Below are 25,482 nucleotides of genomic sequence, written 5' to 3' on the forward strand. Positions count from 1 at the left end.
GAGGTACACCCCAGCCTCTAACAGTAGACTTGTTGGTCCCATCCTCTGTGCTCTCTTTTTAGGATCACTTCACTTTCCCTGTTTCCATTCAAGCTTATAAACACAAAAATTTCCTAATTCTATATAAATCTTCCCTCAGCTTGTCCAGGGTATGTTGTTATCATTAAAGGATTTAGGTATAATTTTTAGGCAGTAATGAACCATAAACACATAATTAGACTACTGTCATTTTGAGGGTAGATTAAAGAGGATAAAAGCAGAGAGAGCATGTTACACTCAATGGTTCTATTCTCTCTTGCTTGTCAATTACTCCTCAATCTTCACTCTAAACCACCATCTTTGTTTTGTTGTTTTAAGGGGTTTACTTACTTGCATCTTCTTAATTGCCAATTCGGGTCCCTTTCCTGGATCCTCATCATTTTTTTAAATTCAATCTCTCTCCACAATCTGATAATACTACCCACTGCACTCTATAAATTTCCTTTTTGCTTAGCATCTTCCGAAACTCCATTTCTGCTCCAAGTTCTCTCCCTTTGTTCACATGTTACATGCAGACATTTCCTAAGTCCTGTTCTCTGATCATCTTCTCTTCACAATCTATACTCATGTTTCTACACCATTAAATAAAACCCAAATCCATGCCAGGCAGTGGTGGCGCAAGCCTTTAATCCTAGCACTTGGGAGGCAGAGGCAGGTGGATCTCTGCAAGTTCAGGGCCAGCCTGATCTACACAGTGAGTTCCAGTACAGCCAGGACTACACAGAGAAACCCTGTCTCAAAAAAAAAAAACAAAACAAAACAAAACAACAACAAAAAAAACAAGTTCACACCTCTGAATCTTCCCACCAGGCCACCACACCCCTCCCCCAATAATTTCCAAGTATCATTTAATTGAAAGTAACTCACAGAGATGGCCTGTATCTTGACTGCTGGGATTAAAGCAGTGTACCACCATGCCCAGCACCTAATTCCTCTCCTTCTTTATCTATGTTCCTGTAAGGCTCATTTACTGTTCCTCTGTTGTAACACTAGCTTTGCTCTGAGTTATCAATTTACATATCTGTTTCTACCACTGATCTTTTACCATTCTTTATATTTCTTATATCACAAAGTATCTGATTTGCCACAAAAGCAGCATACCTGGGGTCTGTTTAATCAATTCCTGCACCTATTCTAAGGAAGTAAACTGAGTATGTTTATGTGCATAGCTATTAAATGTGCTCCATGTGCTAGCAAATAGACCACCTTATTTGGAGAACTTACTCCTTTCTCTCAAGCCATATTCCTATAATTCTTAGATGAACATGCTGATATAACAGTAAATGTCCTTTACCTTATTCTTTACAATGCCTGTATTTTCTAAAACTTTCCACAGTAATCACACATTGCATGTGTATATATATTTATTTTGGAGAAGGTCTTATGTATACCAGGTTAGCCCTTAGGAAGATGGCTTCAACTTCTTACTCCTACTCTAGTGCTGAAATTACAGGTTATGGGGTACCACATCCAGTTGTATATGGTGTTGGGGGAACAAACTCGGGGCTTTATGCTTTCTAGGTATGAACTATCATGTATCTTTTTTGTTTTTGAAACAGGGTCTTGCTATGTAGCTCTGGCTGGCCTGGAATTCTCCATGTAGACCAGGCTGGAATTGGCTTCCTTAGTACTGGGATTAAAGGCATGCACCACCATGCCCTGGCCAATCACAGATTTTTAATTGAAATGTAATTTGTCAGCCATAGGCACTCTCATTCAAGTGTAGAGACTAAATAAATTTAGACATCCCACCGTTACATAGTTATCACACACAAAATATTGACAAAGAAGCCATCTGCTCTCCATATGCCTCTTTCCATCATTTTGCATTTACGTATGTTACCACTCACATATTTACTATGTTCAAATTTAATCTTTCTTCTGGCAGTAGTGGAGACTGAACCTAGGGCCTCCAGCACTGGAGGTGAGTGCTCTACCAAGGAGCTACAGCCATAGCTCTTAGATGGAGTTCCGGGGTTCTAGGAAGTATTTCTGTTTTCATGTGTATATCAAATGTAACAGAGCATATCACAGAGTAACAGGGATTGTCTGTTAGACTCCTGTTAAAACTGGAAGTTGCTTCAGGGCTGAGACAGATTTCTTCCATGTTCCAGAATCCAAACCCAAGGAATCCTGGTTCCATACATGTGGTAACCTCTCTGAAATTGCCTCCTTCTTTCACATTACAGGCTGTATGTACAACTCAAGTTCTAAAATACCTAAAATCTTGCTAAATAGTTCTTACAACTCTTGTCTACTTCCCATACCCCAACAGTCAAGAACTGAAATTCATTTTTCCATGTGGTCAGATATTTCCTCAAGAAACAAACTCCTGAAGCTGGTCATTGTGGCACGGGGGAGGTGGAGACAACAGATGAGTTCAATTTCACTGTTGACAGTATAGTGAGTTGGAGGCTACATGAGACCTTACCTCAAAAATAAACAAAAAACCCACTACTAGCCGGGTGGTGGCAGCACACGCCTTTAATCCCAGCACTCAGGAGGCAGAACAGGTGGATCTCTGTGAGTTCGAGACCAGCCTGGTCTACAAGAGCTAGTTCCAGGACAGCCTCCAAAGCCACAGAAAAACCCTGTCTCAAATAAATAAATAAATAAATAAATAAATAAATAAATAAATAAATAAATAAATAAATAAATCCCACCACTAAATTAGTATAAAACTTTAGACATATATACAAGAGTCACTTTTAAGTTCCAGAGACCTGATCAGTGAGGAAAGATGGCTTATAGGAGCCATCAGTGGATGTGTTGCCAGTTCCCCTCAAGGACTTCATGTGAGAAACGGCCATTCGTAAGATGGTTAGCTTGTCTGGTTTTCGAGCCAGGGCACTACAGGTAGGCACCATGTCTGACAGTTCTGTGATGTAAGCTGTCATCTTGTTTCGTCTTCGCCGTTCTATTTCACTATGATTTTCCCTGCATGGAGAAAGAGAGAGAAGCTCCATTCTAGGTGCTCACATCTGGTCCTTTGGTATCAGGAGAGTGATATGGATACCAGGTCAGCTGCTGAAAGATGTAGTACTTAGGTTTGATGTTGTTCAAGTCTCAGAAGCCAAGCAGGTCAACCTCATGCAGAGAAAGCATGAAACAAACTAACAAAGTCTAGACAAAGAAAAAGTACATAATGCCTCTCCACTTCCTCTAAATTACCATGTCTTCAGAGTAAAGAAATGTTTTAAAAAATAATAGTTAAAGATGGGTGTGGTGGTGAACGCCTTTAATCCCAGAACTCCAGGCAGAGGCTGGAACAACTCTGAGTTCAAGGTCAGCTTGGTCTGCAGAGTGAGTTCCAGGACCACCAGGGCTACACAGAGAAACCCTGCCTCAAACAAAAAGAATAATTGTTGATTTCATTATTTAGGTTCCTAAGGGGGTAAATCTCAGCTTCATTGACTGAATGTTTGCTAATTAAAAAACCTAAAGGCTAGAAAATAAAATGACCAACTTTTGCCAATTTAAGTAAGTGGATCTACAGCTTATGAAAGAAATAATAGTACAGAGGTCAGACATGAATAACACATGCGTACAATTCCAGCACTTAAAAGACTAAAGGCACAAGAATTTTAAGGTTGAGGTCAGTCTGGGCTATACAGCAAGTTCCAAGGCAACTTGCACTACATAGCGATATCCTATTCTAAAGGATCAAATAAGGCTGGGAAGTGGTGGCTCACAACTTTGGACCCAGCACTCAGGAGACAGAGGCAGACAGATCTCTGAGTTTAAGGCCACTCTGTTCTACAGAGTGGGTTCCAGGACAGCCAGGGCTGTTACACAGAGAAACCCTGTCTTAGAAAAAAAACAAACAAATGAGGCCAAGCCTATCTATAATCCCAGCAACTGGGAGACTAAGGCAAAAGGATCATCATGAACTTCAAAGTGAAGACCAGCCTGGGCTACATAGCAATATCAGTCTCAAAACTACCTTTGCCCCCTGCCCCTTTTGTTTAAAGGAAGAGAAGAAAAAGCAGTAGCAACTACTACCTCAGACTGGGAATTTAGTTCAGCTGGTAGAGTGCTTGTCTAGCATGCACAAAGCTCTGGATTTATCTGAGCATCCCATTAAACAGGTGTAATTTGGTAAACCTGTAACCCCAGCACTTGAGTGGATTAAAAGTTTAAGTTCATTTTCGGCTATAGATCAAGTCTGGGGCTATCCTGGAATACATAAGACTGTCCTAAAAAAAAGAAAGAAAGAAAGAAAGAGAGAGAGAGAGAGAGAGAGAGAGAGAGAGAGAGAGAGAGAGAGGGAAAGGGAAAAGGGAGGACATGTATGGTGATGTCTGCCTTTAATTCCAGTATTCAAGAAGTAGAGGCAGGTGGATAGATCTCTGTAAGTTCCAGGACAGGTAGGGCTACATAGTAAGACATTGTCCCAAAAAGAAAAAAAGAACGAAAGAAATGAAGGAAGAAGGAAAGAAGGAAGAAGGAAGACATGATAGTATAAATTCTCTTAGCATATTAAATGCTGCTTTATTGTAAGTTTCTTATGACATTAAAATGCAGAATTGGAAGACTCTGGAATTTCATTTGTTATGCTAATGCACAAAAGTCCTACCTTCTTTTCTGGTTTGGAAGTGCACTGAACTGAAGAGAGCACAAGTTATCACGTGGGTCCTCAGCCTGGGCAAAATGTATGGAGGGTGCAGGAATTGGGCAGGGAGACATGTAATTGAAAGCATGCAAAGAGAATGGAGATTTCAACTGAGATAATAAAGGTATTAATACTGAGGCAGAATCAGGAATTCTAAGAAGCTAAAAGGCTGCCCAGTGGCTTGCATAGGTTGCCTTGAAGAGAAAACTGAACAGGCTGCATTTTAACTCCTAGCTGAGGAGCCTTACCACTTTTATGTACTTCTTTCACCACTTAGGGATCTATTCTGTAGAGAAACACACACACACAGACACACAGACACACAGACACACAGACACACACACACACACACACACACACACACACACACACACAGACACACACACAGATACAGACGCACGCACGCACGCACGCACGCACGCACGCACGCACACCAGTACCCTTGTTATAAAATGAGCCAAATGAAGTCAAAGGATTAGATGGCTTTCCCAGAGCTGTCCTCCTCCCCAGTGCAGTGCTTTCCTCACTACCATCATGCTCAATCAGGTGTCTGAAGGACGGAAGCATTAGTAGGAGGAGGAGACATGGGTTGAAACAGCCACAGAATGAATTTGTGGCCCAGCTTGAAAAAGTAATACAGGGGAAAAATAGCAAAAGTATTTGTATTAACGATCCAGTTACTAGTAAGGCATGCCAACTCAAAGACCAGAACAGAAAAGTTAGGTTGTAAAGCAGTATTCTGTACCATGGACAGTAGCCTAAAGAGAACTAACACAGGGAGTGGCACAGTGCTCACCCACAGCACACAAAGCTCTAAATTCAAGCCCTAGTACTCCCTCAAAAGAAAATCTGATTGAAGAGATTATTTACCTGGACATGATGGCACGTACCTGCAATCCCAGTACTTGGGAGGCAGAGGCAGGAGAATCATGAGTAAAAGGCCAGCACAGGTACATGAGACCCTGACTTGAAAGAGGAAAGAAGGACTGATTCTAGAGTCTCTTTCCAAAATACAAAAAAATCCCACTTCATAGGCTTATATTTAGTTACTTTGCCTGAGATATAGGAAAAAAATTACCCTCAAATTTAAAGTACCCATTTTCTTTGTATGTGCCAAATCTGAGAGTGATATCCAGAAAATTAATGTGTGTGCATGTGCACACTGCCTGAGCATGAGTGAGCAGGAAAGCACAAGTGTGTGAAAATCAAAGGTCAATCTCAGGTGTTAGTCCTTAAGACACCCTCCTCCCACTTGTTTTCTGAGACAGAATCTCTCACTGGGACTCAGGGCTCGACTACTAAGCTAGCAAAGCTGCCCAGTGACCTGAGGGATTTGCTTGCCTCTGCTTCTCTATTTGTGCTACAATTACACTCATATGCAGTTATAAACCCATACCCAGGCGGGCGTTGGTGGTGCACGCCTTTAATCCCAGTACTCGGGAGGCAGGGGCAGGCAGATATCTGTTGTGTTTGAGGTCAGCCTGGTTTACAGAGAGAGTTCCAGGACAACCTCTAAAGCAATACAGAGAAACCCTGTCTCAAAAAACCAAATAATAATAATAATAATAATAATAATAATAATAATAATAATAATAATGATAAACCCACACCCTCCTTCTTAGTGGGTTCTTGGGATAAAACACCGGTAATCATGCTTGCACAACAGGCACTTGACAGACTAAACTATCTCTCTAGCATAGAAAACTCACCTTTTAAATAGCCATACGAAGGCAGCTAAAACTTTCCTCAGAAATTATAAGAATTCAATCAGTTCTGACAGAGTAATCTAGTTTGTAAGTCTACATAGGGAGGTGCAGAGTAAGTGCTATGTCCTAAATACTAGGAACTATAGCAATTATAGGTAATCTGTTTTCCTATTAAAGCACTAGTGGACACAGCTACATTCTTTTCTTTTATAGGTTTATTTATTTATTATGTATACAATGTTCTGTCTGCATGCACACCTGCAGGCCAGAAGAGGGCACCAGATCTCAGTATAGATGGTTGTGAGCCACCATGTGGTTTCTCGGAATTGAACTCAGAACCTGTGGAAGAGCAGCCAGTGCTCTTAACCTCTGAGCCGTCTTTCCAGCCCCTGACACATTATTTCTAAATCCTTTTCAATCTGTGAATTCAGTGATGGGATCAAGAGAAAATAAGAAATTTAAAATAATGAACACAGCAATTTCTTCTTTCTTTGTTGTTTTTCTTTCTTTTAGGTTTTTTGAGGCAGAGTTTCTCTGTGTAACAGCTCTGGCTGTCGCATAACTCACTCAGTAGTACAAGCTGGTTTCAAACTCACTGAGATTCATTGGCCAATGCTTCCCAAGTGCTGGGAATAAAGGCATGGGTCACCACACCTGGAATTAAAAGAGTCCCCACCACTACTCAACTCAATCACTTTATGATGGAGCAGCCAAAGTGTCTGTTACACCCAAACTTGTAAAAACAATTATGTCCTTTTTTTGCCACAGATAAGAGGAAATACAGAAAGGGGAAGAAAAGATGGGTAAGACAAGGGTAAGAAGAGCAGCGGCACCTGCTTCATGCTCAATATGGTTCCTACCTGGCAAGTCTCTCTTTATCCGCAGAGCTCTGCTCATCATCCGACCTAAAAACAGAATTGATGGACTAAGCGAAAATTAAAATAAAAAGGAAGAAAGGAATGAAGAAGGGGTGGATGAAAGGGAGGAAGGAGAAATGAAATGCAAATAGAAAGAAAGAAAAAAATAAAATGGATACAGAGAAAAGGGAGGAAATGGCAATCCAAGCAAGAACCTTGCCTATAATCTACAGAACCATATTTTTTTTTAAAAAAAGTAACTTATAAGACAAAAGTCAAGGCCAGTTATCAACTATTATAATTTCAACACACAAAAAAACATTTTCTCAAACAATCTCTATAGAGACCAAAGATACAGAATTTGAACAAGAGCCACCAGGGATGATCATTCTTCCAAGCTGTTGCCAATTTGGGAAGAAAATCATACACACAATATTCTACAATGATGAAATTAAGCAGTTTCAAACAACTAAACAGGAACATAATTCCCTAACATAAACATACACATACATATGCACACAAAAAAATATGACCATATCTGTTTTTCCCATTGTAATAGTTAAGTGTGTCTGTGTGCCACAGAGGACAACTTGTGAAGTCTGTTCTCTCCTTTCATCATGTGATTTGGAAGCTAGAACTTGGTTCTCAGTCTTGATGACAAGGGTTATATGCTGAGCCATCTAGCTGGACTGTGACCAGATGTTATTCATAAAATTATATCTTTAAAACAAGAGCTATGTTTCTTGCATATCCTCTATCATTGGCATGTTCCTAATCTAACTAATTCTGGTTTAATTACCTAAGCACTTTTTTCCTTAGTTTAACCAGTATCAATTCTTTCTCCCTTGAAGAAAGACAAAAGCTAACCCCACTAAATTTTTTTTAAGAAAAATCAAGATAATATTAAGCATGGGTGGCAGAAGCTGGGCAGTGGTGGCACATGCCTTTAATCCCAGCACTTGGGAGGCAGAGGCAAACCAATCTCTGAGTTCAAGGCCAGCCTGATCTACAAAGCTGCACAGAGAAGAAACCCTGTCTCAAAAAACCAAAAGAATGGGTGGCAGGGGCTGGGTATTGTGGTACATGCCTTTAATTTCAGTGCTTGAGGAGTTTAAGGCCAGCTTGGTCCACATAGTAAGTTCCAGAATAACCAAGGCTACATAGAAAGACCATCTCAAAAGCCTCACTCGCCGCCGCCCCAAAAGGGGGTTGGGATAGCAATTGAAAAAATAAGGTATTACCTAATTTACTGCGTAAGTACTTACTTTAAGAGAGATAAATAAATAAATTAAGTAAAGCATATTAACAGGTCAAAAAGGTTTAACTGTTGGGCTGGAGAGATGGCTCAGAGGTTAAGAACACTGGTTGTTCTTCCAGAGGTCCTGTGTTCAATTCCCAGCAACCATATGGTGGCTTACAACCATCTGAAATGAGATCTGGTGCCCTCTTCTGGCCTGGGTACATGCAGACAGAACACTGTATACATAATAAATAAATAAATCTTAAAAAAAAAAAAAAAAAAAAAAAAAGGTTTAGCTGTCAAAAATGATAACAATGGGGCTGGAGAGATGGGTCAGCAGTTAAGAACACTGAGATTCCCAGAGGAACTGGGATCGGTTCCCAGGACCCACATGGCAATTCACAACAGTCTCTTGCTCCAGTTCTAGAAGATATAACACCCCCTTCTGTCCTCTAGACACCAGACATGGATACGCTGCCTGCAGAGACTTACATGCAGGCAAAAGAAACATAGATAAAATAGGTAAATTTAAAAAATTTTTAAGATAATGACAAGGAATATATATCTCAATGGTAGAAGACAAATGAACATGAGACTGTCTCATATGAACAAAGACAACAAAGCCAGCCATGCAAATAAAATAACTTATTAAGACTTTGCCTTAGGATAGACACAGAGGAAGAAGGTGCCTTGTAGTGCCAGCTACTAGGGACAATGACACAGAAGAACTGTTGTATCTAGGAATTTGCAAAAGAGCAAAACTTGAGCATAATAGTAATAATAAATAATAATGAGCTTAGTAACAATTATTATTTTAGCAGTATATGGGAAAATTCCAGTAAAATAGAAACGTAAAATACTTGGAATCTTGGCACTGGGAAGGCAGAGAGAGGAGGCTCCCAGGGACTCATTAAAGAGCAGCCTAGCCAACTTGGTGCATTCCAAGACAGACAAGTGAGACCCTGTTTTGTCCTCTGGTCTCTATATGCACATATACATACTCAAAAAATGACCAGTAGAAAAAGAAGCTGATGGTGGTGGTGTTCTACGTTAATTATAGCACTCAGAAAACAGAGGCAAAATAATGCCTGTAGGTTCCAGGAAAGTCAGGGCTGGTGAGACCTTAACTCAAAAAGAGAGAGATAGAGAGACAGAGAGAGACTGGAGATATGGCTCAGAGGTTAAAAGCACATACTGTTCTGGAAGAGGATTTGAGTTTAGTTCTTAGCACCCATGTTTAACAGCTCACAACGGCCTTTTAAAAACATCTCCAGGGAATCTATGGCTTCTATGGGCACATGCCCTCACCCACATGCAGTACCCACAAACATATGGCACAATCAACTAATGTTTAAAAACAGAATCTTAATAGGTCATGTTTTAAAATTATTTAGAAAAGCCTTTTTGCCTAGTGGTGGTGGCACACTTTTAATCCCAGTGCTCAGGAGGCAGAGGCAAGTGGATCTCCGCGTTCTAAATTCAAGGCCAGCCTGGTCTACAAAGAGAGTAGCAGGGCTACACAAAGAAACACTGTCTTGAAAAACAAATTAAAAAAAGAAATGAATTTTTGTTTTAAAATTCCTTTAAGTATTAATAGTCATAATCTCTTGTCTACTACAGTATTTATGAACAGAATAGGATAGGACACAGGCAGAATCAAACACTCAAGTTGTGTTATGGCTTTCTGGAATTTCAATCAAGAGACTATGGACCTATACTATCTGCCTTAATGATGATCTGGAACTTGCTCTGTAGTCCAGGCTGGCCTCAGATACACAGAGACCTACCTGAGGTGCTAGGATTAAAGGCATGTGCTGCCAAACAACTTACTTTAAAAAAGATTTAACTATTTTTATTTTTAGGTGTGTTTTGCTTATATGTATACATGTGTGTCACACACATGCAAGGCCCATGGAATCCAGAAGAGGGTGTTGGATCCTTTGGAATTGGACTCATTCATAGATGGTTGTGAACCACCACATGGGTGCTGGAATCAAATCCCTGTCCTCTGAAGGAGCAGCCAGTGCTCTTAACTGCTGAGCACCTCTCCAGTCCTTAACCTAGGACTTCTGGTCTCTTGTCTCCACCTCCACAGAACTGAGATTATAAGTGTACACAACCACATCTAGCTTTATGGCTTGAGTTTCTAACAGAATCTGAATGATTATTACCACAAAATTAATAATTAACTTTTCACTTTGGAGATTATTTGCATCCTTAAGATTTTATTTATTTCAAAGGGTTTTAATAAATACCTTGTCTAGTATGAAGGCCACTTTTCTGTGCCCAGGCACTCATGATTTTAGTTGTTCATATAATTCAGCAGCTTCTATCTACCCCCTCCCTCTTTCTACCTGCTACTTACCTCCTGCCTATCTACCTATTTTCTTCAAAAAACTATATATCCTGCCAGCACTGTTTCTAAGAGTTTTAAACTACTCTGCCTGATACTTATTGGTTCTCTAGATCTGCAGCCTCAAAGTGGATCCTAGACAGGCAAAATCAGCAATGATTAAATGAATAAATACTATTAATAAGTACTCACAGAAGAGCTGACAGGATAGCTCAGTGGGTTAAGGTTCTTTGCTGCCAAGCCTAAAGATCTGCGTTTGATCCCTGGGACTCACAGGTGGAAGGCAACAATCTACCTCTAGAAGTTGTCCTCTAGGCTCCACATGTGGAATGCAGTATTCTCTCTTGCTCACTCTCTGTCAACTAATGACTCAATCGATGTGATAAAATCTTAAATCAGTATTTATTGGGTTTCAGAAATAGCTCAATGGTTAAGTGTGCTTGCAGCTCTTACAGGAATCTGATGTCTTCTTATGGCCTCTTCTGACACCCACACTCACATGTATACATCCATACACAGATACACATAAGCATAATTAAAAATAGTTTTGAAGTACTCAAATATAACTTTTTTTTTAAAATTACTCTTCTAGCAGTGGCGGTGCACGACTTTAATCCCAGCACTTGGAGGCAGAGGCAGGAGAATCTCTGTGAGTTCAATGCCAGCCTGGTCTACAGAGTGAGTGCCAGGACAGCCGTTACAGAGAAACCCTGTCTCAAAAAACCAAAATAAATAAAATTGCTCGTTTTTGAGGTGTTACAAACTCAACTGTGTGTGTGTGTGTGTGTGTGTGAGAGAGAGAGAGACAGAGAGAGAGAGAGAGAGAGAGAGAGAGAGAGAGAGAGAGAGAGACAGACAGACAGACAGACAGACAAGACAGGAAGGTTAAAGGACAGCCTCAAGTGTTGGTCTATACCTCCCTGTGGTCTGAGATAGCCACTCTTATTGTTCACTGCTGCACACATCAGTTAGGTAAGCCATGAGCTTCTCTCATTCTCCTGTTTCATTCTTCTGTCTCTCAATTAAGGAGGCACTAGGATTACAGACTCTTGGGATACCGTATCAAGATTTTATGTGGGTTCTGGGGATAAGTACTTTATACCCTAAGCTATCTCCCCAGCCAAAAAAATTCAGTATTTTCTTTCTGTTTTTTTGGTTTTGTTTTGCTTGAGACAGGGTTTCTCTGTGGCTTTGGAGGCTGTCCTGGAACTAGCTCTTGTAGATCAAGATGGTCTCGAACTCATAGAGATCCACCTGCCTCTGCCTCCCGAGTGCTGGGATTAAAGGCTTGAGCCACCAACATCCAGCTAAAATTTTCTAAATTTTTATTTATTATAATTATGTGTGTGTCTATATGATGTACATGTACAAGTACAGGCAACGGAGTGCCACTATGTGTGTGGAGGGGGGCAACGTTCAGGAATAAGTCCTTTCCTTCCTCAGTTGGATTTAGGGATTGAGTTTAAAGTATTCATTATAAAAGTCATCCTTGCCTAACATAATAGGAGAGGTTAAATGTTAGGTCCAATTTTTCCTCCCGGATAAGTGTTTCCTTTCTGTCCTATTTGTTTTGAAAACAATACCAGAAGATGAGTGGTCCAAATCCTGCCACCATTCCTGAAAGTGAGCTCTTGGGAATATGTCTGAAATTTTTATGATACCATTTGCTGATCTTGCTTAGGTCCAATGAGTCAAGATAGAATTTTCAATGTGCATCTGGCATTGGGGTCATTCTACTGAAGCAGATACCCCATTTAAGCTGGGCCCTTACTAAAGGGCTTGACCCGAACCTTTCTCATCTCCGGGGACACGTCATACTCTGCGGGGTCAAAGGGTACTGAGTAGCCAGGGGCTCAGGCTTATACTTGGAATCCAACATCGTGGCTCCCCAAGTATTTGTTTGTTTGTTTATGTGCATGTGTGTGTGTCTGTATGTATCGTGTGCATTTGGAAGTGGCCAGAAGCCAAAAGAGGATGTCAGGTTCCCTGGAGCAAGCATTACAGGCAGTTATGAGCCATCATGTGCATGCTGGAAACCAAGCCAAATTCAAGTCCTCTGTAAGAGCAAGAGCACTCTTACACACAGAGCCATCTCACCAGTCCCATATTCTATGTATCTATCTTTTTAAGAGTAACTCATAGCAAGAACATTTTAAAAGTAAAACCAGTAACTGAGCTGAGAAAGATTATTCTTTAATAAAAAGTAAAATAAGTATATTTCATAATTTTCTAACACTTATTTTCCCCACCCCTTCTAAAACTTATTTAAAGAAATTTAAGTTTATTACCTAAAAAAACTCCTTTAAATGAGTAAAAAACATTTTCTATAAAAATCCTTTGATTATAGCTGGGCAGTGGTGACGCTTGCCTTTAATCCCAGCAGTCAGGAGGCAGAGGCAGGTGGATCTCTGAGGCCAGGTTGATCTACAAGGGGAGTTCTAGGACAAGCAGAGTTACACAGAGAAACCCCATCTTGAAAATAAATAAATAAAAAAATCCAAGAACTTGGTAGTTTGTGTTCCTACAGTTACAATAAACATACCACTATACTTCGCATACATGGAAAAACACTATGTAAAAATACACCACTAGGGCTGGAGAGATGGCTCAGAGGTTAAGAGCACTGACTGCTCTTCCAGAGGTCCTGAGTTCAATTCCTAGCAACCACATGGTGGCTCACAAACATCCATTATGAGATCTGGTGCCCTCTTCTGGTGTGCAGATATACATGGAAGCAGAATGTTGTATACATAATAAATAAATAAAATCTTTAAAAAAAAAAATACACCACTAGTTCACCTGAACATGCATAAATTACAGGCAGTTTCAACACTTTTCAGAAGAGGAAAGATACTAAACAGAGAAATTCACTTTCATGCAGATAAAATTTAAATCCAACATTTAGACAGCTTGATTCCATAACCAGGACCAAAAATTCTAGTATATTACCTGGCAAAGCGCTCTTTGTCATTACACATCTGTTCATCATCACATCTAAAAAGAGAAAAGGCAGGGAAAAGATTAATTCAAACCACTGGACTTATCTGTTCTTCTCTGAAATAAAAACTAGAAAAAAGTAAAAAAATATGCAACAGGGCAAGAGCCAATGGGCAAGTATCACAAAGCAACAGATCCTAACAGCAACTCACAGAACTTTAAAACTGGTGACCATTACCTGTCATGTTTCTAAGTTATCAGACACACAAAAAAATGATGTGATGAGAACATGAAATGTCTCATGATTGCCCTAAAGTTGGGAATATATTTGGGTTTGTTTGTTTGTTGCTGATCATTTTTGTTGCTGTTTTTGTTTTTTTGGTTTTTTTTTTTTTGAGATGGGGTCTTAGGTATGCAGCTCTGGCTAGCCTGGGTACTCACTTGGAACTTTCAGAGACCCTTTTGCCTCTGTATCCTAAATACTGGGATTACAAGTGTAAATCACTATGCCTGACTCATAATGATTCACATTTTTTTAATGTAGCTTAAAAAAAAAAAAAAAACAGAACAGTGTGTGTGTGCATTTTCCAATGTCCATTGTTCTATGAAAACCGGGGTCAAAAATATGGATATTCAAACAAGTCCTTAAGAGTCTGCTTTAGGGGGGCTGGAGAGATGGCTCAGAGGTTAAGAGCACTGGCTGCTCTCCCAGAGGTCCTGAGTTCAATTCCCAGCAATCATATGGTGGCTCACACCATCTGTAATGAAATCTGGTGCCTCTTCTGGCATGGAGATAATGAATGTAGAACACTGTATACATAATAAATAAATAAATAAACAAATAAACCTTAAAAAAAAAGAGTCTGCTTTAAGTTGGGTGGTAGTATGTGCTTGCAGTTCTACTGGCCAGAATACTTAGGAATCTGAGTAGTATAGCAAGACTCCACAGGGGGTGAAAGAAGACAGCCAAAGCCTCCAAGACTCAGGGACCATTCCATAAGGGGACAGAAACTATTTTAGAATTAAGAGAAGGGGACAGACTACTGTGGAACACTTCTGGAAATAACATGACGAATGAATTATTGAATTCATGGTAGCCGAGATTACAAGAACTACGTAAGATTGAGTTGATCAACATCTTAGCATAGAAGAAAGGAATTCACAAAGCCTCAACCCCCCTTGAGGATCTATAACCAATTAGTAGTTGCTAGGAAAGATTTTCTTCAGTGGTGTAGCCACAGGGAAGGAGTTCCCGTAAATAACCACTCACACATGCTACCGGAAAGCAACCCAGATGAAATGCGGAGCCCTCCCCCTTCAAAGTCATGAATGTCTAAGAGGAACTAGTTGGGAAGTGGAAGGAGATTACTAGGAAAAGGATGACAGAGGGTAAGGGGAGGAGTATACATTCAAAATGCCTTATACACATGTATGAAAATATAAAATGGAGCAAAACTGACCCCCTGCATACTGGATGCAGATTCAAGAGGACTGTCACAGTTGAATGTCAGCATGGCTGATACATCAAGTTTCAGGCCATCAAAACCAAACCTGTGTTAGGACAGATGTGGAGGTTGGAAGATAACTTAAAGGAGCTGGGTCTTTCTTTTTACCACGCGTGTTGCAGAGATGGAGCTCGGGTCACTGATTTTAGCAGCAAGCACCTCTGCCAATGAGAAATCTTGACAGCATTCTATGCATTACTTCTCAGTGTAGATTTTTGAGATGGCATCTTATTATGCAGCTTGGGCTTGATTTGAACTCACAGCCTTTCAAGTACTGGGATTATATGCATATGCCATCATACCCAGCTCAAAACTAATTAATTTAGGGGTTAAGCAAGTGGCTCAATGATTAAGAACATATGCTGTTCATGTTCAGGTCTCAGAAGCCACATGGCAACTTGCAATTGTCTTTAACTTCAGTTTCAGGGTATCTGACATCTTCTGACCTCTTCAGAACCATGCACACACAGAGTGCAATACATACATGTAAGCAAAACATAAATATAAAAATTATTTTAGCAGGGCAGCGGTGGCACACACCTTTAGTCCCAGCATCAGGAGGCAAAGGCAGACAGATCTCTGTGAGTTCAAGGCCAGCCTGGTCTACAGAGCAAGTTCCAGGATAGCCTCCAAAGCCACAGAGAAACCCTGTCTCAAAAAAAAAATAAAAAAAGTCTTACCAAAACAGCTAATACAAAAACTTTGGGACCGGGCAGTGGTGGTGCACGCCTTTAATATCAGCACTAGGGAGGCAGAGACAGGCAGATCTCTGTAAGTTCAAAGACAACCTCATCTACAAATAAGTTACAGGACAGCCAGGGCCACACTGAGAAACCCAGTCTCAAAAAAAAACAAACAAACAAAAATTTTTTTTGGTATGAAGACTAGAACCTAGAGCTTTGAGCTTTCCAGTGCTTGACCCTGAACTCTAACAACAGCTTAAGTTTCAAAGCAGCTCATTGTTTTCCATTGTGACTACCATTTTACATTACCACAGCGTACAACTGTTTCAATTCATCCACATCTCTAGTGATGTTTGTTATTTTCTGGGTTTTTGCTTGTTTCTGAGACAAGATCTCACTACACAGCCCTGGCTATTGGGTTCCGTCTACCCACTGGAAACGGGTGGTCCCAGCCTCCATACTTAGCATCTATTTTGTTTTGGTTTTGATAATGATCATAGGAACAGATATAAAATGACATCTCAGTAAAGTTGTGACATCTATCTCCTAATGATTAGTAATGTTGATTTTTCATATGCTTGTTGGCCATTTATATCTTTTCTTTGGAGAAATGTCTATCCATGTCCTTTAGGCATTTTTTCCCTTTCACTTGTAAATTTGTTTTTACTGATTTTGAAAGTAATCTATGTTTGTTTTTTTTAAAAAAATAAACCATTAAATAAAAACAAAACTATTCCCTAAAGCTTCTACAGGTTACAAAGTTCCTGGCTACTGCCTCCTCTACTGCCCTCCCATACTGTGGCCCACAAGCATGGACTTTAATAATACCAACAATAGCCATATGCCTCCCATATTGCTTCCAGATCTTTGTACTTCCCTTTCCTTTGCTAGGAAGGCTGTCTAGCTCTGAGCCACTCTGCCAAACCAGATATCCCACTTCCCCTCCTTTTCACCATTTCAGTCTCAAGATGAAATGTGTCCTCCCCCAAAGCCCCTGAGATTCTCAATCTAATACTGGTCCTCAATTATATAGCAGTAGTCTCACTACCACAGTCCAACTGACGTAATCTCATTTGTTTGCCTGTCTACTGTCTTCCCAGAAAGAAGGGCAGTTCATAAAGAAATGACCATAAATCAAATGAGTTAGGAAACGCCACTCTAAACACAGTGCTCTATCTTACTGACAACTCAGATCAGAAGGAGCATGAAAACAAATCCTGGAAGGCCAGGCATGTCAGGGCACATCTTTCATCACAGAATTGGGAGGCAGAGACAGGCAGACCTCTGAAGTTTCAGGCCAGTCAGAGATCTACACAACCAGATCTATTTAAAACAAAACAAAAACAAATACAGAGTAGGGAATGCAAGTTTGAGCCTGTACTCCCACCACTGGAAAAAGAGGCTCTTAGTGAGTTTGAGTAAAGCCTGGACTACACAATTTTTTCCAGACTTGCTTGGACTGCAAAGTGGAGCTCTGGCAAACAAAAGAGGACGGAGGAGATGTTTCAGTAGATAAGGGTATTTTGCTGCCAAGCCTGCAGACCTGAGTTCAGTGCCCAGAACCCACATGGTGGTGGTAGTGGGGTACCTATTCCTGCAAGTTATTCTCTGACCTTCATACATTTGCTATAGCACACGTGTCCACATACCCACAAAAGAAATAAATGTTTAAAATACCCAGTCATACACCCCTGCTGGCAACTTCTCTTATAGCCACAAATCCCCTCTAGGAAGATTTATCAACCTGGGAAGAGGAACTAAACCATAGGACAGGACATCAAGAGACAAATGTAAACCCATGTAAGACCACGTTCAAATGCCCATTCATCTTATCCTTAAATCATCTCCCTACGAGGAGAGCATATAAACTCCTCAAATTCACTGACTGCAGCTTTGTTTTCCTGTGGGCCCCTAGGATACTCTCAGAGTACATGCTTGCCTCTCTTACTGTTTACCTGTTTCCAGTTTGTCTCATCAACTCAGTCATCAAAATGCTGAGAGAAGGAAGGTCTTTCCTCCCCTACATCTGCAACAAAGGCATGCCTGTATTAAGTTACTATTCACTGTCTCTCTGTGGATACTAACTCAACTGGATGAGTAAAATTTGGTGCTGGAAATTAAACTCAGGCCTTATGATATTTAGCACACACTTTACCACCTGTGTAATCCACTAAAGTAGAACTAACTAAGTCACCTCCAACTGGAGATTTTTCTGCCTTTGTCGTCAAGTGCTGAAATTACAGGTATCTACCACCACACTGTGCTTGGATGTTTGTTTTTCATCTTCTTTTATAGAAAGCAAAAAGAACTATTAGGAATTAAATAAGTCTAATAAAATTGGCAATTCAATGATACAAAGTTTTACAGTAAACTATGTCATTCAATAAGAAAGGACACACTCTAAAATAATAATAGGGGCTAGGATAACTAAATGGTACAGTGCTTGCCTAGCATTCAGTAGGTACTATAATCAATTACTAACAGTGCAAAATGGAATAAACACTACAACGTAGCAAATACATAAGCAAGTGACAGTGATTTTTTATAATCAAGTGTTATTAACTATACATATGCATATGATACATTTTAATGATTAGCAAGGCCAACATGCCAACATCACCACAAACATGAAAGATGAATTATTTTTCACTCTGAAGTTATAATAGCTATGTCACAAGGTAATCATTTTATAGCTTCCGTTATAATCGTCTGAGACCACAGTCATATAGTGATCTGCTAAGGACCAAAATGTTACAAAACTTATGATTACTTGATTTTGTGGAAGCAATGACTCAGGAAAAACCATCTGACAAGAAAAAATAGTCTAGTTACCTCCAAACTATTCATACATATGACATGGTTCATGATAGCATGGCACTATAATTAAGAATTCTCACCAGGCAGTGGTGGTGCACACCTTTAATCTCAGCACTTGGGAGGCAGAGGCAGACGGATCTCTGTGAGTTCAAGACAAGCCTGATCTACAAAGTGAGTTCTAGGACAGCTGGGGCTGTTACATAGAAAAACCCTGGCTTGAATCCCCACACCCCCAGCTGCCGCAAAAAGAGAGAGAGAATTCTCTAATAAAGGAATTCCCAATAGAGCTATTTGAAAAACATCTATCTTAGGGATGGAGAAACTGAAAAATGGCAGTTGCTGCTTTTGCAGAAGACCTGGGTTCAGTTCCTACTGTAACCTTGGTAGGCCTCCAGACCTTGGCACAATTGACTCCATAATGGAAGCACCATTCAGGCTGTAAAACTTAGTCCACAGCCAGCATCATCTGCCAAAACTAAAACAAAGGCCTAATCCATCAAAGTCCATAGTTTGGGAATCTATAAATGTACTAACTTTGCTAAATTTTCAGCTCCTGTGCTCCTATTTCTGACTAACTGTTCTTGTTAACTGAAGTATGCCAACCCAGATTTTTGTACTTAAAATCTCACCCTGAGAAAGGTTCAGTGCTACAATGGGATCCCAAATACCCAGTGTAGCTTTCAGCCAGCTAATAAAGACTTTTTATTGGATTGAATCCATGTCCAAGCAATCCTCTCTGGTGGATGGATACCCCACACACCAGCACCCACATGGCAGCTCACAATCATCTGTAACTGCAGCTCCAGAGGATCCAATGCCCTCTCTGGACTCTGCCACCACCATGTGCATGTGTGCCCCAATCATACTTGCAGGTAAACATCCAGGCACTTAACATTAAAAGATATAAATGTAGAAGTAACAACAAATAAGTCTGTCTACTTCCAGAAAGCTAAATCTTTTCCCTTCTTCACATTTATTAAGTTCCAATAAATGTCAAGAAGAATTACTTTCAATTGTTGTGTTGGTTGCTTTTTGTCAACTTGACACAAACCTAGACATATCTGAGAAGAGGGAATCTCAAATAAGATAATGTCTCCATTAATGCTGGCCAGTGAGCAAGTCTGTAGGATATTTTCTTGATTCATAATTGATAAAGAGGGCCCATCTCACTGTGGGCAGTGCCTCCCCTGGACAGACAGTTCTAGAAACATCTGACAGAGAGGCAAAGGCATGGTGGCAGGAATAGCTGATGTCTCACATCTTGTTCCACAGATAAGAGACAGAGTGAGTACACTGGGAATGGTATAAGTCTTTTGAAACCTTAGAGAATGCCCCAGTGACACACCTCATCTAACAAGGCCACACCTAACCCTTCCCAAACAGGTCCACCAATTGGGAGCCAAGTATTCAAACATACAAACCTATGTGGAACATTCTCATTCAAACCATCATACCTTCTTAAGCTCCAAGTTTTAGGCTGGCCTGAATTCTGCCATCCCCTACCACACACATACACACATGTACACCAAAACCTCTAATTCCTGTTACTTAAAAGATGAGTCAACAGGTACTAGAGTGTGACAGAGTAGAACATCATCAAATTATACCTTGCAACATCCACATCCTTTTGAAGCCCTCTCCAACAGTGATGCAGGGCATGTATACACAAGCTGCTCACAGAAGCAGAGGTTTGTTACCACACTGAAACTTGGCCTTTGTATTACAGACACACTCGGCTCTGTTTGAAGACAAGACAGTGGAAAGAGAGAAGGCAGATGGGGTGGGGGGAGGATGGAGAAAGAGAGAGAGAAGTGCAACTATGCCAGCTGAGCACAACTTTAAATCAACCAGATGGCTGAGCACAGTTTTACCAGGAATTCAAGCAAGATTCAGCCAATCCACTGACTTGTAAGAATTAATCAATTAATTCTTTTCATTCTCCATTTGTGGGTATATGCATGTTTGCATGTGTATAGGCATAGGTCTGTGTGGGTACACATGCATGTGGGTGAGCATGCAGGAGAGGCCCAAAGTTGATGTGGGGAATGATCCTTCGTCTCTCTTCTGCCTTACAAGATGAGGCAGAATTATTTCATCATGCGCACAGCTCATGAGGGAAAAGAATAACAACAAACTCAGCACTCGAATGTATAGGTACATATACATGTGAGTACACACGTATGGAGAATGTGTTAATGCCAGGAATCCTTCTCCATCCATCCATCCCTCTACCACTTTATCACTGAGACAGGATTTCTCAATCAAATTCAGAGCTTGCAAATGTAACTGGCTCCATGATAGCTTACTCTGGGGATATGCTGAGTCCACCTTCCAAGGCTGGGATTGCAAGCAGGACGCCATGCCTACTTGGCATTTATGTGGGTTCTGGGAATCTGAACTATTATTCTTAGATTTGCAATGTCAAATCCTTAACCACACAGCTATCTTCCCAGCCTGCTATTCGATTTAAGTCATGAATCAATATACAACTTGGCTTGTGGGTGGTCTCCTAAATTTTCTGTGCCCTCCTCTCTGAGGTGCTATCTCTAAAAATAACATAACACCTAAACTGTCCTATAATAGGAAGAGATGTACAGTTTTAGGATGAAGCATATTCTTTAGGCCAACAAACAAAAACATTACAGGAAGACATATAAGTATACCTGAATAACTTATTTGGTACTAAGGACTGAACCCAAAGCCTTACACATGTGAGGCAAGCGTTCTAGCAAGCTACATTCCAAGCCCACTGATTTTAAATAATTTTATGACATTTACTTATTTATTTGTTAGGGTCAGAGATACTCGTGCCACAGCCAATATATGGAGGTTAGAGGACAATTTGCAGCAGTCAGTGGGTGCTGAGGAATCAAACTTAGATTATAGGCTTAGTAGAAATACTGTTACCCACTCAGCCAGCCAACCCAGCCCTCTAGCCCACTGACCAGAGGTCACTTTATCAGAAGTCTTTTAACAAAAAGAAAAATCAAAACTCTTACCTCAAAAATTTACTGTTCCCTTCTCCATCATCATCAAAATCCAGCCTAGAGAAAGGCAACAAAAAACATTCTTGAGTCTACTGGTAATATAGGATCTTAAGAAAGTAAAATATATTGACACAAGATGTCTGTGTGCTCACCCAAATAGAAGGAAGTGGACAGGAGCCAAAAAGTCTACGATGCATATTTTTCATCGTGTCGTAACTGGACCCAGAAAACAGCCATGGCGGCACATGCCTACAATCACAGGCCACCCTCAGATACATAGTGAGCTCTAGGCTAGTCTTGGCTACATAAATTAGAACTTGCTTCAAAAGCAAAAGGAAGGAGCAGGGGAAAGCAGCAGCAGCACAACTGATCCCTCCAGCTGGGATCTGTATACACCAGGCAAGTACTGTAACCAGGAAGATACAAGAGACCTATAAATAGTTCTCACCAACTAAGAATACAGCTCAACTGGTAGTGTATGAAGTCTCCTTTATAGCATCAATCTGGGCAGGTGGCACACACCTATAATCCTGTCACATGCGAGATGGCAACAGGCTGATTAGGAACTCAAGGTCAACCTTGGTTATACTGTTGAATTCAAGGTTAGCCTGGGCTACAAGAAACCCTGCCTGGAAAAAAACAAGTCCTAAGATCTATTTTCCATTTTTATGGCCTAATCTAAGCCCTGTTACCAGTTTTCTGAAACATTTTTCAAAGCAATGATACTACATAAAGAAAAGAAGGCACAGCAAGTTGTTAGTCTAAAATTGAAATATACACTATATTCAAGTCACTGTGCTAAGTGGCCAGCCTTGGCGGCACACAGCTTTAACTCAAAGTGTTCAGCAAGTGAAGCAAAAGGATGATAAATCCAAGACCAGCTTAAGCTACATAGCCAGACCCTGTGAGAGACAGAAGAAAACAAGATCACATGCACACCAGATATTGTGGGACACGTGGTAAAAGTAAAACTCCCCTTTGGGAACTTTTCAGTCCAGACAATTGCAAATATAAAATGAAGGGACAGAGAGATAGCTCAGCAGATTATGGAACTTGGTCACCAAGCTTACAGGCCTGAATTGGATCCCTGGGACCCAAATAGTGAAGAAATAACAACCACAGGTTCTTTTCTGACCTAAACACACACAGAGTGAATGAATGAATGAATGAATGAATGAATGAATGAATGTATGTATGTATGTATGTATGTGAGTGAGTGAGAGAGAGAGAGAGAATGTGGTTTGGCTTTTTGAGAGAGGATCTTTCTACATTGCTCTGGCAGACCTGGCAATCACTATGTATACCAGGCTGGCCTCTTTCAAGAGCAGAGATTAAAGACATGTGCCATCACACCCAGATGTAGTGGCAATTGTTTGTACCCATGGAACACAGGAGGCAAAGGCAGGCAGGAGGACCATGAGTAAGAGACCAGATTAGGCTACATGGTGAACTCCAGGCCAACATGGCTACACAGCAGGACTGCCTCAAACTAGGTACAGTGGTCACATATTTTTGTTTCCAGGCATTTGAGAAGGGGAACCAAAAGGAACAGGAGCCCAGACCAGCTGTAAAGCTGTATCAAAAAAACAGAAACAAATTACACAGACTTTGTTAGAAAATAGAAAGCAAACACTTCTTTAGGTGTGTTTTTACTATTGAAGAGAATATCTTTCATGACATTGAAAAAGGTTTTATTACATGTCTTTTGGGAGAATGTGCACACGTGAATGCAGGTGCTCACAAAGTCCAGAAGGAGCTAGAGTCATAGATGGTTTTGAGCCATCAAAAGGAGGGGCTAGCAACTGAATTCAGGTTCTCTGTAAGAGCAGTATGCACTCTTAACTACTGAGTCATCTTTCTGGAACTCAAGATTTACTTTCGAGAAGCATTGGTGGCGCACACCTTTAATCCCAGCACTTGGGAGGCAGAGGCAGGCAGATCTCTATAAGTTCCAGGCCAGCCTGGTCTCCAGATCAAGTGCCAGGATAGGCTCCAAAGCTACACAGAGAAACCCTGTCTCGAAAAACCAGGGGGTGGGGGAAGATTCACATTCAGGTATTTTTTTTTTTTTTCAAAAAAATGGTGATACAAAACTGTAATCCTAGCATTCAGGGGAAGATCATGAGTCCCAGACCTGGGTGATACTAGATTTTATTTCAAAAAACAAAAAACAAAACAAAACAAAACAAAAAATAGCTAGGCAAACTAGCCCAAGAATGCACAAGGCCGTGTGTTTGAGCCCCAACCCCCCCCCCCCCCACACACACACACACAATTTAGTAGCAAAAAGTGGTTAATAGTACTCACTGTCCTGGGTGCTTCTAAAGGAACCTTGTATCTTTTAAGTTTACTACTTTTTGTGTTTGAGTGTATGTGTATATGGGTACCACGTTCATGTAGAGGTCAGGGGACAACTTGGTGGAGTTGGTTTTCTCCTTTTACCTTTTGTGAGTTCTATGGATCAAGTGAAGGTAACTAGGCTCATAGGTAAGTGCCTTTAACCACTAGGCTATCTCACTGGTCCTAAAGCAGCAGTTCTATCCTACTGCTTTTTTATATCATGTATTTGCATAACAATTCATAACAGTACCAAAATTGTAATTGTGAAGTAGCAACAAAATAATGTTTTGGTTGGGGTCACCATAACATGAGGAACTGCATTAAAGGGTCACAATATTAGGAAGGGTGAGAACCACTGTCCTAAAGCAGCCTTCTTCAAGAACTATTTCCAATTGTTTCCATCCAAAATTACACTTTAAAAAAAATAATGAACTTTTTTCTGTTGTATATTTCAGTTAATTTTCTGTAATTTTAGTTTTGTTTTGAGATAGAGTATCACTATGCAACTAAGGATAGCCTCATATTCTACATCCTCCTGACTCAGCCCTAGGGAGTTTTAGGATTTCAGGTATGATCGCCACACCTCACTTAGGTTTGTTATATGCTATCTTGCATGGCATATATATACGTGTGTGTGTGTGTGTGTGTGTGTGTGTGTGTGTGTGTGTGTGTGTGTGTACATACATATATGTGTATATATCTATATATACAAACACACATATAATGACTATCCATCTTTAGAGTCTATTAGCAATCACACAATAATGCCACATTCAAATCTGGCACTTAATACTTTTGGAACTAAAACGATTGTGCATTCCAAGCCAAAGAAAGTATCAATAACTTAGGAAAGAAGTAGGTTTAACAAAATGGATTCGAGAATACAAACACAGATCTTAAAGAAAGCCAACAGCTGCTGGGCTTGGTGCCGCACGCCTTTAATCCCAGCACTCGGGAGGCAGAGGCAGGCGGATCTCTGTGAGTTCGAGGCCAACCTGGTCTACAGAGCGAGTGCCAGGATAGGCTCCAAAGCTACACAGAGAAACCCTGTCTCGAAAAACCAAAAAAAGAAAAGAAAAGAAAAGAAAGCCAACGGTTTTCTTTTTTTTTTTTTTTTTGGGGGGGGAGGAGGGGGATTGTTTGAGACATGGTTTCTCTGTGTAGCCCTGGCTGTCCAGGAACTTGCTCTGTAGACCAGGCTGTCCTCCAGCTCACAAAGATCTGCCTGCCTATGACTCCCAAATTCTAGGACTAAAGGTGTGCACCACCACTGTCCCCAACTGACAACAGTTTTCTTAACAACAGTGAAATCATTGGCCTTTGCCATAGTCCTTTACCTTCCAGGTGTTTTTTGTTTGTTTGTTTGATTTTTAGTTTTCTTGGTGTGGGTGGGTGTTTTAGTTTTT

At 40.5% G+C, this 25,482-nt stretch overlaps 1 protein-coding gene and 1 pseudogene across 9 annotated transcripts in view; both read right to left on the bottom strand.

The window, feature by feature from the left end:
- Arnt (aryl hydrocarbon receptor nuclear translocator) overlaps positions 1-25,482 on the bottom strand; it is a 79,501-nt gene that overhangs the window by 28,751 nt on the left and 25,268 nt on the right. For 5 of the 9 annotated variants that reach the window (XM_035451944.1, XM_035451943.1, XM_035451942.1 and 2 more), the window contains 4 exons: positions 21,749-21,793; positions 13,757-13,801; positions 7,218-7,262; positions 2,763-2,976 (listed from right to left, as the gene is read on the bottom strand). In XM_035451944.1, coding sequence (XP_035307835.1) covers positions 2,763-2,976; positions 7,218-7,262; positions 13,757-13,801; positions 21,749-21,793 — 349 coding nt within the window. Of the gene's footprint in view, positions 1-2,762; positions 2,977-7,217; positions 7,263-13,756; positions 13,802-21,748; positions 21,819-23,292; positions 23,302-25,482 lie in introns of all 9 variants that reach the window. The other 4 variants (XM_027393625.1, XM_035451946.1, XM_035451945.1 and 1 more) reach the window with 4 other exon arrangements.
- On the bottom strand, positions 12,087-13,750 carry LOC113833184 (annotated as a pseudogene).

The sequence above is a fragment of the Cricetulus griseus genome, assembly GCF_003668045.3.
Source record: "Cricetulus griseus strain 17A/GY chromosome 1 unlocalized genomic scaffold, alternate assembly CriGri-PICRH-1.0 chr1_0, whole genome shotgun sequence".
NCBI classification, from domain to species: Eukaryota; Metazoa; Chordata; class Mammalia; order Rodentia; family Cricetidae; genus Cricetulus; species Cricetulus griseus.